General features: G+C 53.8%; 1 protein-coding gene across 2 annotated transcripts in view; it reads right to left on the bottom strand.

The window, feature by feature from the left end:
• Positions 1-999: 999 nt before the first annotated feature.
• CRTAC1 (cartilage acidic protein 1) overlaps positions 1,000-18,683 on the bottom strand; it is a gene marked incomplete at both ends in the record, with an annotated part of 130,001 nt that continues 112,317 nt past the window's right edge. Inside the window, 8 exons of one of the 2 annotated variants that reach the window (XM_084245251.1) lie at positions 1,000-1,118; positions 1,599-1,742; positions 3,951-3,993; positions 5,197-5,342; positions 13,073-13,241; positions 13,569-13,669; positions 14,447-14,529; positions 18,174-18,310. In XM_084245251.1, the coding sequence (XP_084101377.1) occupies positions 1,000-1,118; positions 1,599-1,742; positions 3,951-3,993; positions 5,197-5,342; positions 13,073-13,241; positions 13,569-13,669; positions 14,447-14,529; positions 18,174-18,310 (942 nt within the window). The remainder of the gene's footprint in view (positions 1,119-1,598; positions 1,743-3,950; positions 3,994-5,196; positions 5,343-13,072; positions 13,242-13,568; positions 13,670-14,446; positions 14,530-18,173; positions 18,311-18,683) is intronic. The other variant, XM_084245252.1, reaches the window with a different exon arrangement.

The raw sequence follows: 18,683 nt of genomic DNA, 5'->3' as shown, positions 1-18,683 counted from the left end.
TTGCAAGGTTCTTTCTAGAGCTCAGTGTAATCTGAGACGAGCCATGCCTGTGTCCAGCCACACATTGAGGGGGGTTAGAAAGGGAAGGGCCATTAGGGACAAGCCCAATTCTCTTGCCATTTGGATTAGGGAAACTGAGGCCCAGTGTGGAGAGGTGACATCCCCCAGGTTAAAGACCCAGAGAACTTGTTTCATATCTGTCCTCTGCTCACCACACATCCCTTGCCTGATCAAGGGTCAAACTTAGGTCTTCCAAGTGTGACACATACATACACAAACCACTGCTCACGTACAGGCGATGCAGCTCCCTGTCTGATGACTTGCTTTTCCAATTTCTACCCGAGGGAAGGGCTGCTGCTAGGTCAGCATCTCAACCAGCACCTACTTGCTCCAGGTACTTGTCTTCACCAGCTAGCCACTAACATCCAGCAGAGAATTTGTTGGCATAATTTCTCCAGAAAGAGGCTGGAAGACTTAGCAAGTTCAAACTTTAATATTTTTATCAAGAGTCCCAAAGGGCTACCCTTTCACCCTCCCATCATCACCACCAACCCCAAATACGGCTTTCTCTGCCAAAGGAAGTCAGGGTGCACAAAACAGAAACAGCACAGGCCAAACCAGCAGGCACAGGATACATTATAAAATCAACTGAGCAAGCCATCTTTGTTAAGGGCAAAATAAGACACTCTCAACACTGGAGGATACAGAAAAGCCAGGAGTATTTAGATTCTTCTGAAGGACTGAGGGAGGTTGGATGGGGTATAGAGACTTTCCTTTTCTGTTTTCTCAGAAAACATGCAAAGAAAGCCTTCACAAACAACTAAGTTTACACAAATAGCAGTATCTCCCAAACTTCCCTTTTCAAAGATGGCCACCCTGCTGTCCATTCAGAGGGAGCACGCGGCAGAATCGACTGGGCATGGAGAGAGAGACAGGCAGCAGGAGAGATTTAGTTTTCCACAAAGGTTGTTAGTTGTTTTTTTCCTTTATTGACAGGATTTAAAGTGCATATAACTGAAGGCAAAGTCCAAGGCCTAGAGAAAGATATAAGGCCCAAGAGAGAGGCTCAGAGATTCTAAAGGCGGCAGAAGGATACCTACCTAAAAAGGCCACTTGAGCTGCAAAAAGGATGGGGTAGAGAGATAGAAAATGGGAAAAAGAGAAAGGGGGTGGGGATGGGAGGGGGTGGGGGAAAGAGTTTGGGAGGAAGAAGACAAATACCAGTTCAGAAATTCAGACAAAGATTAGTAGGAAGAGCTAGTTTATATCCCGGGTAGGAAAAGATGGGCTGACTTTAAGGCAGGAAAATTTTTTTTTTTTTTTTTTTTTTTTTAGAAAATGTGTCAGGGGAGATATAAGAAGAACAATGGCTTCAGATGAGGGTGCAACACTCGGGGGCCCTTCCAATGCTGGCAGTTAGTTGTGTAGTATTTCTCCAGCCTCTGGCACGGTCTTCCCTGGAGACCAACACAGCTCTAAGGAATTTCCATCCACCAGGAGAAGGCCGGGGCTGGGCATCTTGATCTGGGGCCTCCCCAGAGCTCCCCAGTGGAAGGCACTTTCCTTGGCTACCGGGCTGTGGCCAGGGCCCCACTCACCCACACAGGCCGTGCCGTCCTCATTGGGCTCGTAGCCCCGACTGCACCTCTTGTTGGTCCGGCACCTATAGCTTCCATATGTGTTCACACAAACGGGCTTGTCGCGAGGGCACACGAAGGGGAACTGGATGCACTCGTTAGTGTCTGAAAGACAAGGGGAGCCGTTCAGCTGGGGGAGTGGGGCAGCGGGGCCTAGCTCAGGCTTTGCCAGCCCTATCTGCTCTGTGACCTTGGCCTTGTCCCTTCTCCTCTGGGTCCTCGCGTCCTCACTCAGTCCCCTCGGCTGGCTGCTCCTGTACTTGACCTTTACCTGTTGGGGCACTTTGGCTTGGCCCTGGGTCTTCTCTCTCCCACACTTCCTCTATGTGATCCCCTCTTTTATGGATGAGCCCAGACTTCCTACCTCTAGCCACAGCCTCTCCCCGGGGCTCCATACTCATGAACCTAGCTCATGTGCATCTTTCAAACTTAGTATTTCTGAAATGGAGCCTTAGATTTCCCCAACCCTCAAGTCTCTTCCACCCCCAGCTCCTGTTTCCTTAACTCAGTCAATGCCACCATCACCTGCTCAGCTGCTCAAGCACAAACCGGCCTGACCCCGGACTCCCCCTTCTTCCTCACCCCCTACAGTAATTTAACAACAGAGCCACCCGTCCTGCCCCCGGGCACTCTCATCTGCCCACCTCCTCCCTTCTCTGCCACCAGCCTGTTTCCACTGCCACCTTCTCTTGCCTGGGTCTCTGCAGCTGCCTCCTGACTGGCCTCCTGCTTTCTACTCTTCCCTCTAGTACAATCGGGTATCATCAGCCAGAATGACCTTTTGAAGTGTGAATCCATCATACTGCTCTCCTGCCTCACTGTGAGGGCCCGAAGGCCCAAGTCCGGTCACCTTATGGAGCTGCCGGGCCCGTCATGACTTGGCATCTGGCTTTTCTCTGTCTTCCTGCACATGAGCTTCCTGTGTTTGGTACCTCCAGCCCTTTCCCTGCTTCCTGGTCTTTGCTCCTGCTCTTGCCTCAGCTCTTTCTATGGATTTTCTTGTTCTTGAGGTCTCATTTCAAAGGTCCTCTCCCTGACCACTCATCTAGAATAATCTCCAGAGAATGCCTTGTGTAAGGGCCCTCAACTTCTCTGGTCCAGCTGTTGGTCATGTGTTTGTGGTCTGCACCCCAGCACCATCAGGGGCCTGCTGTGTCGGGGGAACAGGAATTTCGGTTGGATGGGTGGCCTCACAGTTCCTTCCAGGGTACAGAAGACACTGGAATTTCTGTGGACCTGCACCATTAGCTTGGAGCAGCCAGGGTGGGGATGTGGAGAGCAGAGGGGCCTGATGTCTGCCTCAGGCCGCCATAACACCTGACTTCTCACCCGTGGCCTTTTGCCCAGGCTGTGCCTCCTCCCAGATACTCTCCCCTCTCTGCTTGGTGCATCCTCATCTCTGCTTAGGTCTCAGCCTAGACCTTTCTGCTTTCTCTGGGCTGACTTCTCAGACCCGCCCCCCACTCCCCTGTCCAGGGCCCTGCTTTTTGCTCCCCCAGCTGGGTCCCTTCCCCACCGAGTCCTGCTCCTCATGCTTTACTTGTGTGCCTCTCCCATGGGTCCTAAGCTCCATGAGGGCAGGGACTGTGTCTGTCTCCTTTGCTCTTGTGTCTCAGGAGCAAGCCCATTCACAGGCGCGGACAAGCATCTATAGTGTGAACTTTAGCCTGAGGGTCTAAAGCAGGAGGAACCCTTGGCCTGACCCTCATGTCTGGTCGTTGAGATGGAAGACACTGGATGGAAGTTGTTCTGGACGCTGAGCCTCTAGGCCACCCCTTTCCCACTCCAAGTTCTCGGGGGACTTTCAGAAGACCTGGGCCCTCATGGAGCTGCTGTCCTGGCTGTGTTGCACGCGGGTGCAATCTCACGCCTGTACCATGACCACATTCCACAGCCTGGATTGTTCCAATGCCCCCTCGTGATGTCCACCCACACCTCCCTCTGATGTGCCCCTCCACTGGCTGGCCAAGAGGAAGCCTTCATACTGGACATTGGCTCTCTGCCCCCAGCCATCAGAGCCGCCCACAGCCAGGCCTCCCAGGCTCACTGTCCAGGCGGTCCTGTGTCTCCTCCCTGCCCTCTTTATTCATGGCTGGGAAGCACCACCAATTCCCAAGAACCACAATGATTCAGCCTGCTGGTTGCAAATCTCCCCCTACACTCCAGTCACACAGTTGTTGTCTTGGCATCTGGGGTCCCCTGCCCACTTCGCCATCCCTTATTTGCAACTTTAGCCCTTGCCAGGGCTCAGGCTACCATTCCCCAGGGAGTGCTGGCTTCTGTCCCATCCCCGGGTGCCTGCAGGCAACTCACCTGTGCAGTGACCGTTTTCCTGCTGAGAGAATCCTTGACCACACTGCAAGGGGGGAAGAAGCAGAGACAGTGAGCTGAGGCGATCCCATCTTAGGCCCCCCCAGAGCCACATCTGCAGAGGAGCTGCTACTCTGACCCCAGAACGAGGGCTGTGCTTAGCTCTGGGTCAAGCTCCTGCTCATCCTCAAGTGGGATCCACGTCCCTTGGCTGGAACCCCTAAACCACCTGTGCCTCCTGTGTCATCACCCTAGGCAGGGCTGGGTCCTCGTCAAGGCAAAGTGTAATGGGGAGCGGGAGATGCTTTTCGAGGAGTCAGCTCACTTCCCATGCCCGCTTCTCCAAGAACCTTCCCTGCTCCCAGGGTGGGCACATGTGCCAGGTTAGATGCCCCTCCATGGGAGTGGCTGATGAAGGGTGGACACCCCATCGGGGGGGGGGGGTGAGTCAAAGACTTTTTGGCTAGAATTTGAGCAGTTGAGGTTGAGATAGACTTGGGAGCCTGGATGCACCCCTGCCGGGGTTTCCTGTACTGCTTGGAGATAGCAGTCTGGGGGCAGGACAGGGGGCGCCAAACATAACACCCAAGACAAGATGTCAGCTGTCCATCCCGACAAGTGAGGGGACTGGTGGGGATTACTGGAGAGGGGTGATGCTCCCCTCCAAAAAGATGTGCACTAATAATAAAGACCCTTAAGCTCCTGGGGTGGAGGCTGTTGAGCTGCCATGGAGCCTGCTCATCCTGAACGTCCCCATGGGCTTTGTGAGTGCCCCTAGAATCCTCCCTTTGTGTGCAAGTTTAAGTGGATTCTAATTATTTGCACCCACATGATGCCCTTGAGGGTTAGAAGTCAGAGCTGTTCCTCAAAGCACCCCCAGAGTCCCCCACCCTCAGAGACTTGAGAAGAACCAGCAGGGAAGCAGGAGGACTGGGCCAAGTGTTAACTGCTTGCAAATGGCCATACAGCCTTGTGGATTCCTTTCCTTGGTCTCAGTTTTCCTCCTTTGTAGAGTAGGTGCAGAAATTTGACCTGTCAATACCCCAGGATTTCTGTGAGGAGCAGAAGAGGTGTGGGTGATGGCAGGGGCAGCCACACTTGGAGAGTCGCTAAGAAGCCTGCTCTTTGTGACGACAATTCCCATCACTCTAGCGGTGATGTCTGCAGACTCTTGGGAATCTAGCCTCAGCCCCAGGCGTGGTGAATGGGTCTATTTTCCTGGCAACGAGACCACACTGCTTTTGCTCACCTCAAGTGGGGATGGGCCCTGAGATTTGTCCTCATCCTGGGGGTAGGGGATTTCCAGGACTGAATTCATCTCCTCACTGGTCACGCTCTGGCTCGCTATCTTGCCATCCGGCCATGTCACCTCCACGCTGCTGGCTTCATCTTTCCCTGTGGGATGGAAGGAAAAGGTGTGAGCAGTAGAGGAGAGCAGAGGAGTCTCAGCAAAAGCACCATCACTCCTTTAATAAAAAAGATGAATTGAACACTGTTCTAAGTGCTAGGGAAACAGTGAACAAGGCAGATGTGCCCACTTTCCTTCAGCACAACGCTGACCAACAGAACTTTCTGTAATGATGGAAATGTTCTGGGTGTGTTCTGTTCAATATGGTGGCTGCCAGCCCCAAGCGGCAGTTGGGAACTTGAAGTGGGACTAATGTGTCCAAGAAACTGAATTCTAATTCTACTTAATTTTAATTAACATACATTTTAACAGCCACAATGGCCAGTGGTTACCATCTAGGACGAGGAAGCTCTAGAAATTATATTGAGTGTCTAGGTTAATCAGCATGAGGTTTTTTTTGGGGGGAGGGAAACAACTAGTAAGCACGTTGACTGGGATTAGGGTCCATATCTTGGCTGTGTGGCTTATGGGATATGTTGGAAAGAGCACAGCGGAAGGCTGGCCTCCGGGACAGTTGGAGACAAATCCCAGCTCTGCCGCTGACTTGCATGGAGTCTCATGAAAGTCCCATTTATGTTTATTTTTAGATTATTTATGTCCATTTTTATATCCCTACCCATATTCATATTTACAGCCTGGGAGGGACCAGGCTCTCCTTTGTCATTGGGAATGTCCCTGCTCTCAGGGAGTTTCCGCTCTAGTGGGGCTAGACAGGCAAACAGATGCACAAATAAGTGGTGTCAGATATTGCCAAGCTCTGTAAAGAAAACAAAGCACAATGGGCAAAGAAGCATCAGCCTTGTCTACTCAGACTGACCAGGACAGGCTCCTGGGTAGAAGGCATTTGAGTTGCATGCCAATGAAAAGCTGCGGTGATAAAGAGCTAGAAGGTGGAGGGCACAGGAGAAAGAACATTCAGCAAAGCTGAGATGTTCCCTAATGGTGAATCCATCCTCAAAGCAATGCCTTCCGCTGTTGGCAGAAAGCAGGCTGGAAAGATGTACCAGGTGTTAGGCATTGTCAAAGCGCACCGGGCTCCCTGCAAGGCAGGCCCATCACTATGGCAAGATCAGGCTAATAGTGACAAACTGAGGTGGCAGGGGGTGGTGGGGGGATCCTCCCCTGCAGGGAGAGGCTGTTCTCCTTGTCATTCACCTGGGAAAGAGGTTGTACTCAGCACAGGTAAGAGAGGGTACAGTCCCCTTGTTATTTCACACCATGGCTGAGCATATGTAGGCCCACTACTCAGGAGCCCACACACCTGTATACCCCACAAGCATCCTTTATAGGCTGAAGAGATGACCTGTCACCACATGTGCCCCTTTTACTGTGATGTATATAGATTCTGCTAGAAAACAAGTGAAGCTGAGACCTTGCTGTTAACTTGAGAGTCTGCTTTTGGTTACTACGTCCATCCTTGGATTGACAAAGATAGCCACCTGGGGGAAAAAGGTAGTCTGTGAAACATCATCATGTATAAAGGGGTTCCCCTATTTTGGAAAAGGGATACATGCAGACTTTGAGAAGAAGCTCTGTGGGGACTCCCCTGTGCAGAGTCTACGGCGGGTGGGTGCTAAGAGCATGGTGGGGAAGGAGGCAGCTGCAGCTTCTTCCCAGAGATCCCGGATGTCCGTTTAGGGATTTCAGAGGAGCTTGCACCTGGTGAACCACTTCAACCCGCTTCCTGATCCTCCCTGAGTTTGGGATATGTTGGAAAGAGCACAGCGGAAGGCTGGCCTCCGGGACAGCCTGAGTTTGGTTCCCTTTTGTTTTATACCCAAACCTCCCCCAAACCCAAGTCCTCCCTCCCCAGCTCTGAGAAGTCTCACTGGAATGTTCCAGGCTTGCTGCCGCTGTGCTGTGAGTTAATGAGGACAGGGACCAGCTGTCACACACTGGAAGTGTCAGAGGTGAGCAGCCTTTGCCTCCTCAGGCTGGGGCGGGGGAGGGAAGTAGTACCAGGGCGAGGGCCAACTTCTCATCCCATGGAGATTCGCCCCTTCCAGGCCACTGACTGGGTCTGAGTTTTGCTTTAATAAGCCAGGAACTATTTCTCATAACCCCCTACCCCCACCCCCCGCTCCCTCCTTCTACAATCATTTCTTTTGGGGGAGGGTGTGGAAATGGGAGCGAGGGGTGTCTGTTACAGAAATTTTTTCCATCTTGAGTGTCTTGAAGTTCAAGAGATCTGGCATTTTTAGGGTGTGCGGTGCCAAATAAAGTGGCATACATAAAAAGTAAACATTTTCCATTTAAAAAAGGAGACAAAGAAAAGCAAATGTTTCTCACCTCAGCCAACAGAACAGCTACATGAATACATTTTCCAGCCTGACTGAAGTGCCACAAATAACTCAAAAGAGACGCCGAATATTCATAGACAATCACAAATTTACATCCTGTATTTGCCGCCTCCTCCTGCGTTCGCCTGCCTCCTCCCTTCCTCCACACCCAGCACCCAAGCAAGCCCTGGGTTTCCTCAGCAGGATTCTCTCCCCAAATTGGGTGCCCGCTGGGACCCCGGCTTCCTCATCTGTAGATGGGGTGTTGACTGGAGCTCCGGGACACCCACAAAGGACAGCCCTTCCTCCCTGGGATGTGAGCCCCGCCCGGCCGGGTGCTGTACCCTCGGCATTTATCCCACCGGCTCTTAGACAGGGGGGCACCGGCCGTTCCCAAGGGGCTTTCTTCATTCACTTGTTGGCGACAATACTAGGGAATTTGTACCCCGAGCCCTACCAGGTGATCTGCGGTGTTGCATTGGCGCCTCACGGCAGCACCACAAGGAAGGAATTTGTTTTATAATTTCCAATTTAGAGACTTGGGGGATGGAAGTGAATTGCCCACAGTTACCCAACCAGGGAGCATCTGGCCCCAAAGCCCACAGCTACTATCCTGCGTCCTACTGCCCACCTCCCACCCTGCCCGGCCTGGCTGGGAACAAGCACCACACGGGCAGGGTGTGGGGTTCAGCAGGAAGGAGAGACGGTCCCGAGGAGCTCAGTCCGTGCAGGTAACGGACAGAGTGAGGCTGTTAAGCCTGGCAAGTGCAGTCGCCGTCTTGGTTCCAGCTTGGCAGGCCCAAGGGGCGTGCAGGCGTCTGAGCTAGGACTGGGGGAGCCCAGGCGCCCGTCCCCAGGCCAGGTGACTCCTCTGCCCCAGAGGGCTCGGGTCTCACGTGGCCACATGAGCAGGCCCGGCTCCTAGGCACTGCTCAGGGGCTGCCTGCCCCTTCGCCAGGCCTTGCACAGGGAGCGGTTGGCCAGCAGAGGAGGCCCTGCTAACCAGCACAGATGTGAGGTCAAGCCAGCAGAGTTGCTTCTGGAAGCTTTGAAAGGACAAAGGCCAGGGAGGCACAGAAAATTGTGCTTTTCAGAAGAATTACAAGCAAAACAGATGGTGGGAATACAGTTGGTGGAATATTTTTGCACTTTAATAGTGCCATTTTTATGTGGGCCACTGAATTTTCCTTCCCTAAGTGAGCACCAGCCAGCTTAGAGGCAGCTCTGAGTCACGAGCTAACAATTAGTTGAAAGGGAGGTGGTACGTGTATGTGGGGGCGGTTGGCAATATTTGGGGTGGACTGGTTGAGTGGGTGAGACCCGGGTGGGGCTGGCAGGGGATAGCAGATTATTGGTGCTTGTTTTTACTTTCTGGGTTTGGTTGAGCTGCCTTAGCCCTCTGCCAGCCAGGATGTGGCGAGCCAGGGTGTGGGATATGCAGGGCTAGGGACGCAGGTGCGGCTTGAGTAAACAGGTATGTGGGGGCACTCACCAAAGACTGGGAGCAGAAATGTTAATTTATGAGCCTGGCGCTGGCTGCACTCTGGAGGAGCAGAGAAAGGTCAGGGTGGAGGGGGCAGCAAAACCTAGGGCTCCACTAAGCAGAGATGGGTGGGGTGGGAGATGACACCCACAGAAGAGACAGTCCTATAGGAAGAAGCTCAAGCACTCTGCACAACAGAGTGGGCCCTCTGGGGGCCCCTGAGAGCAAACATCTGACAAGATTCCCAAGTTTTTACTGTACTGCACTGCAGCTCGACCTCTGGGCCGGGACTCCACTGCGGTCTGAGAGGCCCAGTCCTCTGAGGCTGGAGGCTGCTCCGTGCTCAGGGCAGTGTCTATAGTGCCGGGAGGCGCTCTCCAGCCAGAATGGAGATGAGCAGGAAGCCGTGCCTGGGGAAAGGAAGAGGGGCACGTATGTGCACCCACAGACTCATCTGCTCTCACCACACCTTCTGCAAAGTCAGGAGGAGGCAGGGGTGAATCTTGGAGGGAGGAGGGATGCAGGGCCAGTTGGGGTGAGTCCGGATGTTGTGAGCGCTGCTCGGGGGACAGCCCAGCTCACCCAAACTGGCCCTGTGGGGGGGCCCCTGCCCCTTCTTTGCACAGCCTGCACTCCATCTGCTTTTCAGGGGCTTGGGATGCCAAGGCACACCTTGCTTATGTTCTGAACATGCCCCTTCTCCCCCAAACTCCATGGAACAGACTTCTCAGGATCGGGAAGCCACTGTACTCCTGTCATTGGGGGCCAGACTAAATAAATAATGCCTGAAACCCCGTGCAGCGCTGCCAGGACACGGAGGAGACAGGGGCAGACTTGGAATGATGTCCAGGGTACGGTGTTGAGAGACAGAGAGAGAGAGAAGAAAATGCCAGTGTGGGAACAGTAGAAAGCACATAATCATTTTTATCATAAAATATCCCAAGGAGTGTATGCCTGGAAATGTGCTCCGATGAGGATGCATGTCATAAAATCCTATCAGGAGGCCTGAAGCTGCTCCTTCTCCTTCCCCTCCCATCCCCAGCCCCCTTCCCTGTTCTGCGCTTTCTCCTCCTAGCACTCAACATCTTCGGGCACTTCAGGGCTATACCTATTCATTAGTTTATTTTGTATTCCTTGCTTCTCTGCCTTCCACTGGCAGGTAAGACCACTCATGGCAAGAGCCTGCACTTGCGTTTGGCACCTAGCAGGTGCTCAATAAATATGTATTGGATGGATGGATCAGATGGCACTGGGGGAGGGTGGAGGGAGAAATGTTCACATCTTGCTTAATATTCCAAACATAGTGGTGAGATTACAGGTTATTTTTACTTTCTTTTTTGATTTTTTAAAAAAATAATGCTGGATTTTCTAATTTTCCTAGAATCAGTATGCATTATTCTTACAACTAAAAAAACATAAAAAAAATAAGGCCTAAAAACAACTGCTGCTGCTCCCAGGTGCCGGGACGCTGGCCCTGTTTGCAGGAGGTCCCTTTGCAGGAGCTCTTCTGCAGCCCTGCCCTGGCACTGCCACACCTGTTGTGGCTCTTCGTCCCTGCTGCTGTCCTGCTCCTTTTGCCCAGCCTGCTTGGGGTGTCCTCAACAGTGTGGCCCTGGCCTCACATTCCAGACTCTGCTCCCTCCGCCCCGGGCAGGACTCTGTTGTGCAGAGTGCTCGAGCTTCTTCCTATAGGACTCTCTCTTCTGGGGGTGTCATCTCCCACCCCACCCATCTCTGGGCCTTGGTGCAAGCCTGCAGCCTCCGAATGCTCCCCTAGCCCCTGGGCTCGCCTTCCACACTCCCACTCTCCCAATAGACCTAGTTTCAGTCCCAGTTCCATGGGAAAGCTGCCCCGGGAGCTGAACTGTTTCCCCTGGCGCAGGGCTTTCATGGACACTGGGCCAGCATGACGGCGTGTGTACATCTGCCTGCCTGCAGGAGAGTCCCTGTGTCTATCACCTCCCTGCCTGGACTGGAGGGAAGGAAGAGTTTCTTCTTTATCTTAACTGTTTCTCTGTCTCTGTGTCTCTTGGTTGCCTCCAGCTCCTGTCTCTGCCTGTCTCCCCACTGACTCTTTCTCAATCCTTCCATCTAGCCTTCCCCAGGCTTCTTGCTTCCTTCCCCATCGTTGGCACCTGCACCAGTTAGGAGGCCTGTGCTATGCTCCATTGTGGAGGAGATGCTGTTGGGTTTAGATGCACAGGCCTTGGGGCCACAGCTTGGAGCACCCTCCCACTCCCCCCCCCCTCGCCCCTGGCTGTGTTCCAGGCTGCTGGCCCAGCTGCCTGATGGGTCCCATAGCGCATCTCACTGCAGGCCCAAGGCTGAGGCACAGGAGCAGGGCATCTTCCTCAGTGTGTCTCTGGAAGTGGTAGCAGAGGGGAGCCTGTGGGGGCACCTAGGGGCAATTGGAGGCAGAGTTCAAACCCAAAACAATTTTTGAGGCACATGACATGCGTCTTAAAATAGAAGAGGGAGACCATGGGATATGGGGCAGGAGAACCCGGCTCAGTCCTGGCCTAGCCATTGATTTGCCATGTGAGCCTCAACTTCCTTATGTATAGAATGGGATGGTGTTGGTGTCCAGCCAGACACCTGGATCAACAGCCTACTTAGGATACCATGAACAGCCTCACTTGGGCCTCCTTTCTGAAGGAGGCCTCAGCTTCAGTTTTCTTATCTATGAAATGGGGGTCAGGATTCCTGATTCATCATGTTGGACTGGAGTTGAATAAGGAACCATAAAAAATACTTAGCCCAGTGCCTGGCACAAAGTTAGTGCTTGATTAGTGCAGTTACCGCTATATTGCCAGAGGACTGCATATTTATTTATTTATTTATTTTTTAAATAGAGGCATGTTTCATTTATTTATTTATTTGTTTGTTTGTTTTTTGTTTGTACATGCACTGGGTACAGTCAGAAGCGCGGGAGGGTGAGAGAATCCACCAGAGCCAGAGTGGGGAGCAGAGCAGGCAGAAGGACTGAAGTACACTGCTGAGGGTAGCAGCGGGCGGCAGGAGAGGTCTATGCGCCATGTGGGACCCTCCTCCGGTGGCCGGGGAGCAGCCGGGGATTGAACCGGCGCCGCAGAGGCCGCGGGCAGCTTCGCAACCCAGCGCTCAACCGCTGCGCCACTGGGGAGGCCCTGAGGACTGCATATTTAAATGTCATCTTGGACTTTCGGGTCAGCAGAGCAAATGGCTCTTCTCAAAAGCGATAGACCCCCAGCCGCAGGCCAATCCACTCAGTGCAAAATAGCCTGAGAATGTGTTCCTATAACCAGGCCCTGGGTCCTCTAAATATCTCTGCATCTTCTTCAGGCTACACAAAGAGTATGTGTTTCCTGTAAAAGTTGAAAAACACAGTAACACACATACAGGAGAAAGTACAAACCAGACACTCAGAGAGGTCTGGGCATGGGCCCTCGAGCTGCTATGTGCCTATCACCTGAACCGGGCAGGTTTCTGAATTGTTCTGATCCTCAGTTTCTCCAATTGTTAGATGGGGATAAATGACACCCGTCCCACAGGGTAGTCAGGTGGATGAAGTGATGTACTAAGAGTAAAGAGCCAGCGTTTCTGGAACAAGTTAGAGCCGCTATAATAATCCAGCTGCTCAGAGAGAATCGCTGTTCACACTTTCTGCATTCTCTTTCCTTTTTCTCTCTGCACATATGATGTGTGTATAATATTAACATATACATAAGCATTTATTACTTTGAGATCATATTGCCTATTCCTTTTTTGTTAATAGTATTATCACCTCAAGGGTGGGAGGATTTTGAACTCGGGGATATTTGACTCACATGCTTTCTTGACCATGATGGTTCAGTAAAGACACTCTTGGATGCCCCTGGAGATTCTTAACATTTTTTCCATTATTACCTTTCCTCTTCTGGAAGCCTTTTAAGATTATTTCCCCCTAAACCCACGGTCTCCCCAGGTCCTGACTCACCCAAGCCAAAGTGGGCCACAGGCTCCATCTCACACAGGTACCCCGAGCCCCCGTCGATGATCCTCAGGTGGGCCCCACTCTTCTTGGTGTACAGCACGACCTTTGCCCCTCTGGCGAAGGCCCCAAATCGGGTCCGCGGTACCACTCGCAGCCAGTTGTTACTGAAGCCCTGTGGGGCGAGGGAAGGAAGATGGCCTGGCTCAGCCGGAGGGGCAGGGGCAGGTGGAGAGGAAGGGACGAAAGAGCAGAAGGCACAGCCCAGGAAAGAGAGAGGGGAGGAAGCCAGGCAGGAAGGCCCAAGCGAGGACAGCTTGGCTGCTGGTGGGAAGAGGTGCTGGAGAAGCGGAGGCTGGCTCTGGCGGTGGAAAGCAGGCCTGAGGATGTGCGTCTCCCGCCACAGTGGTCAAGCAAGCACCCCAGCTCCTCTGCCCTCATCCTCCCTGGACCCAGGAGAGCACATCGGGCTGGGCTCCACGGTCCCGAGGTCCATGCACACCTGGTTACCCCGGAAGACAGACAGCGGCTGAGCCATGGACTCCCCGTGGGACAAGATGAGGTCCAGCATCCCGTCTCCATCGAAGTCCGTCACCACGCCCCCTGCAACAACGCAGATTTCACTCTGGCCATCGACCAGGAGACCCACTGGGAGGGGCCTCAGGACCAGTGCCATGGCCACAGCCCTGAGTGTGGGAGGCAGAGAAAGGACACAGCTGGGGCAGGGCGGTTGGGGCCTGAAGCCTGCGCCTCTCCTTTCTTACAGCCACTCATGATCGGAACTCGCAGAACAGGGTTTCCCTTTCCTTCCCCGGGATTTTGCGCAGAGAGGATGCATGCAAATTACACAGGCCACAAGGACTTCTCTCTCTTCTATTATACTTGCCCTTTAGACCTGCACTTTGTCAATCTATAAAGCGTTGTGTGCATATAGTCCCCTTTTTAGTCCTTACTACACCCCAGACAACTGAGGAGGGCAGATGTCATTATATGAACGTGGAGAACAAGACCCAGATGAAGCAACTTTTCCACCATCAGAAGTGAGACAATGGCAGGGCTGCGTCTTGGACTCCTGGCTCAGGATTGTTTCTCTAACCCCTGTGGGAGAGGGGAGAGGTCACACCTCCCTTTCCATCCCCACCATCAGGCCTGGCCAGAAAGCTACAGCCCGGAGATCCCAGGCCCTGGCTTCAGTGGACCAGCCCCTCTGCTTCCTGCCTGCTCTGCCTGGCCCGGGGCGCCTCCACCACTATGCTCAGCTGAAGGCCTGCAGGCACAGGTGGAGCCTGCTGTGGGACTGGCCGCCCCCTCCTGCCCACCCTCACCCTAGGTATGGGCAGAGCTGACGGGGGTGCCAGTGGGAGTCCTCAGGTGCCTCACCTGTGCCCCGGCCCTCAGGCTCCAACGCATCGCCAGGATTCAGTTCCTCAATGAGGGGGTCGCCATGCTCCCTGCGGATGACGCTGCAGGGGAGGAGACAGGCTTGGCTCAGGTCTGAGGAAATGTGGGACCCAGAGGCCCACTCCCTCATTCCTGTCTCCTGAGCCCCCCAGGGCCTGCTGTGTTTGGGCTGCCACTGGGTTGCCTAAGAGCCTCTCTGCTCACAGACCCTGCCTGTTCCCTTCTTGGGTTTTAATTTACGTTGGTAAATATTGATTTTTCCTTCTCTAATGGATGAGTTATAGACAGCCGGAGAAGGGCAGTTGATGGATGGAGAAGGGGCAGGGACACAGCCACCTTCAACTGACCTTCGCTTTCCCTTGAGCGGCCCTAGGTTTCTGAGTTCTGGATGCTACCCAAGGTTCAAACCCCACTCAAATGCCACCTCTTCCACACCCTCCCTGATCGTCCTTTGAGAAGCAATGCTTTCCTGCCCTGTCTTTATCTCTCTGCTGGCCTTTATCACTTTGCCTTGTGTTGAAGCTCTGTATGAAAGCATCTTATCTCCCCAGCTAGACTGTGAGCTCTTTGCAGGCTGGGACCATGTATTATTCATCTTTGCATCTTCCGCAGCATCTAACACAGTGCCTGGCTTTCGGAGAGCTCCAAGCACATGTCTGTGGGACACATGGATGAATTCCAGAGGCAAGCGGGAGGGAAGGCCCTCGGGGCTGCAGGGGTTCTGCTATTTTGAACTCTGAATTGTGGTAACATTTGCTTCAGAAAATTCCACTGTGAAAGGTATGCTCTTTCTCCACATGGAACCAAATGCTAATGGTGGAGCTTCCCTCTCTCATTTTTCCTCACTCATTGGGTTCTCTTAGCCTTGGGGGCTCTGCCCAGGATGTGTGGAGCAATGTCGGGGACAGACGGAGGCCCAGGAGGGCTCTGTACCCCTCTCCACCCTCTCAGGTGGCTACTGTTCACCCAAGTCACAGAGCGTCACCAGAAGGCTGTGAGGTGACCAGGGCTTTCTGTGGGGGGTGGGGGGTGGGTGAATCCCCTGAGTTGGAGTCTGCAGAGGCACATGGCAAGGAGCGCTGGCACAGCCGCAGGGTGTCTGCAGCACTGACAGACATGCTGGGCGGTCTCCTCTGGCCACAGGGGGCATCTGTGCTGACCATGTGCCTGCGAAGGCTGGGCAGTGGGTACCATGCCCTGTGGTGCCAGGGCATGTGCCCACCTGCTAGAGGTGTAGATGCCTTAGCCTGTCAATACCTACGGCTCCTTTGATCACCTGAGCCCTGTATACTCTGTCACAGCTGGGCAGAGACACCCACGGCCTCAGGGCCACTGCCGTTAAGGGCTCCTAAGGATAAAGCCTAGGGCTCCACCGTGATGATATATTTGCTGAACAAATTCTGCATCAATTTCTGTGTGCTGGGTGCCGTTTGGGGACCTTGGTTACGGTGCCCACCAGGGAGGCCGGAGCTCAGGGTCCATGGTGATAGGGAACCCCATTCAGAGTGCTGAGGGCCTACAGGGAGGGTGGGACTGAGGGGGTACAGGACTCAGCACTATCACCCAGATTTGGGTGACCAGGCCTGGAGGAGGAGCCGCATAATGACGTCATTCTGGGCCAGAATGACGAGTGAATTTGTGTCTCTCAGACGAGGGGAGGGAGGATGTGTGGGCAGCTTGAGGGTCCAAGCCTGGCCCAGCCCAGAATTGAAGGAAGCTGGGGTGTCAGGTGCTTAGGTATAGAAGGGAACTGGAGTGTGATGAGGTTGGGGACAATGCCAGGCTCTGTGGGATATGTCAGCAGAGGACAGTGGGGAGCTGATCAAGGGTTTCAGGTGGAACTGGGTGTGGTCAGACTCGAATTTTCAGCAACTTGCTCTGGGGGACTAGACACAGGGAGGTTGAGGTGGTGCCGGCAGGAAGCCCTTTGAGAAGAGTGGGCGTGGCGTAGGGTGCAGAGAGGAGAACAGATCAGAACGTGTTTGGAGGGGTCAGTGGGACATGTGCTCGTCTCGGGAGAGTGTCTGCACACGCCTGTTGCTGCTGACAGGTCCCTCTCATGCTTGGTAAGTCCTGTTGGGGCAATGAGTTTCCTGTTGCCCTAGACGTCATCAGGGCAGACTCAGGTACCCTGAGGCTTTGTGTTCCTGGTGGCCCTGCGAGGGGCCCTTCAGCACGGGAGAAAATTCTGTGTGGTGCAGGACAGGTGGGGCTATACGTCTAGACTGCCGACAGGTGGCCCAGCTGCAGCCCCTCGCACCCTCCGCTGTGTGCTCTGGACCCAGCCATTTGCCATGGAGACTGGGGGCACAGACATGTAGCTGGGAAGTGGCTTCCACTGCCATGGTGTGGGCTCAAACACTCCCCCATGGGCACCTGTCCAGGGACAATGGTCTCCGGCCCGCCTGCAGTCGGGAGTGGGGGTAAGCGGGAAACAGTGAGGCTTGGGCAGGCGTGCAGAGAGGGGCTGGGCTCTCAGGCCGCAGACACCAGAGCACTAGACTCCTAGATGCTCAGAGGTCCTGGCAGTGACACTTTATTAGCCAGAGCAGGAAAGCAGTGTCTCTGTTAACGAGCAATTGATCTTCTGCAATTAATCTGGAAGTTGTGAATAAGCTTTTTGCAAGGCACCTAATTAGTAAATCTGGTGCCTTTGGGGGGTGATTATATCCAGTCAAGATTGATGCTTTGTTAATAATTATATTTTAAAACACCCTTAGTCACAGCTCCCACCTTTTATTAATAGTTGGGGCCCTTCTGGGGGAGGGGCTAGGGCTGGGGCCCTGAGGAACCAAGCAGGTGATCTGGCCCATTTCCTGAATCCACCCACCTCTCCCCACCTGCTCTCAAGACCCACTGGCATGTTTTAGACCAAGCTCAGCACCAGCTCACGCCACGTGGGTCTGAAGTTTGTTTCCCAACAGCAGTTCTTGAACCTGTTGAGAATCATCTGCTGCCTAGTGCACTTGTTAAAAATGGAGATTCCTGGGTCTCACCCCTGAAATTCTGACTCAGGAGATGCAGGAGGGCACCGGGATTCTGTACTTCCAAAAGCACTTGGGTGATTCTAATGCCAGAGGTTTCCTAACCCCTCGAAGAGAAGAACTGTCTCTGAAAATCCAGCCCTTCCACCTGGACACCACTCAGGAGCTGGCCAGAAGCCCACGGGCTGTGACTCTCCTCCCCTTGTCACCGCTGGTCTCTTGCAGCACATCCCCAGGAGTGTTCTGCAGAGTACCAGTCCCAAGTGGAAGATCTTTGAAAGAGGTGTCTGTGGTCAAGTCCATTTGAACATTTTATCTATATTTGGAAAAAAGATGCTCATGGCCAAGTTAAAGGTTCTGAGGAGTCCTGCAGGCAATAACCCCTCCTGCCTCTGTATAACCCAGCTGCCCCCAGAGTGGACTCTGGACGCCCTTTTTAAGGACATGTGGACTCTGTTCTGTGGGCCCCGGTGTCTGGCCACACTCTGGGCCGTGTGCCTCTGCCTGGTGTCCCCAAGACAGCAGGAGGCCAGCTTCCTGCCAGGACCTGCCCTCCATCCCACAGGCTCTGACTCAATCCCTGTCCTTTCCTCCTCTCTGCTCATTCGTCAGGGGACCCTCCTCCACCTCAGCTCCTGGAGGAAGACTCTGTCTCCTACACCTCCCTCCTTGACTCCCAGATGCTCCGAGTGAGCGGCTACAAGCCCGGCTGGAGCATCTACCGGAAGAGGCGGTTGGCTGAGGAACTGCGGTGGGCGAAGTTGTTGAAGAAGATCTCCAGCTCCTGGTCGTTGTCAAAGTCAGCAGCGATGACTGTGCGGACAGGCGAGGGCATGGAGAACTTGGGTGAGGCGATGTCCTGGGAGGAGAGAGGCCGCAGGTCAGTGGGAAGATGCGCATTGTGGGGGTGGGGGTGGGAGAGCCGGCGCTCCCCACCGTGCATGTGATGCTGCAAAGGTAAAGGTCAGCCCAACTGAACCTCCTTCCCCACCTGCCGCATAGGGCCCTGGGGTGGGGGGTGAGAGGGCTGTGATTAGAACCACATGAAGTTGAGGCCGCTTGAGGAAACAAGGGGGAAGAGGAATGGTCCCATGTCACCCTCGTGAAGCCTTTGCTGTTTCCTAGCTTGGCTCACACTTAGGCCTCCTGTCGGTAACTTGGGGCAGGGCAGACATTAGCATCCCCATTCCCAGGCCTCCTTGGAGGTGGAGGGGTGTGGCTCGCACTCATAG

Source organism: Talpa europaea (genome assembly GCF_964194135.1).
Source record: "Talpa europaea genome assembly, chromosome: 10".
Lineage (NCBI taxonomy): Eukaryota > Metazoa > Chordata > Mammalia > Eulipotyphla > Talpidae > Talpa > Talpa europaea.
The sequence above is the reverse complement of the archived record's forward strand: the minus strand, read 5'-3'. Positions and strand labels throughout refer to the sequence as shown.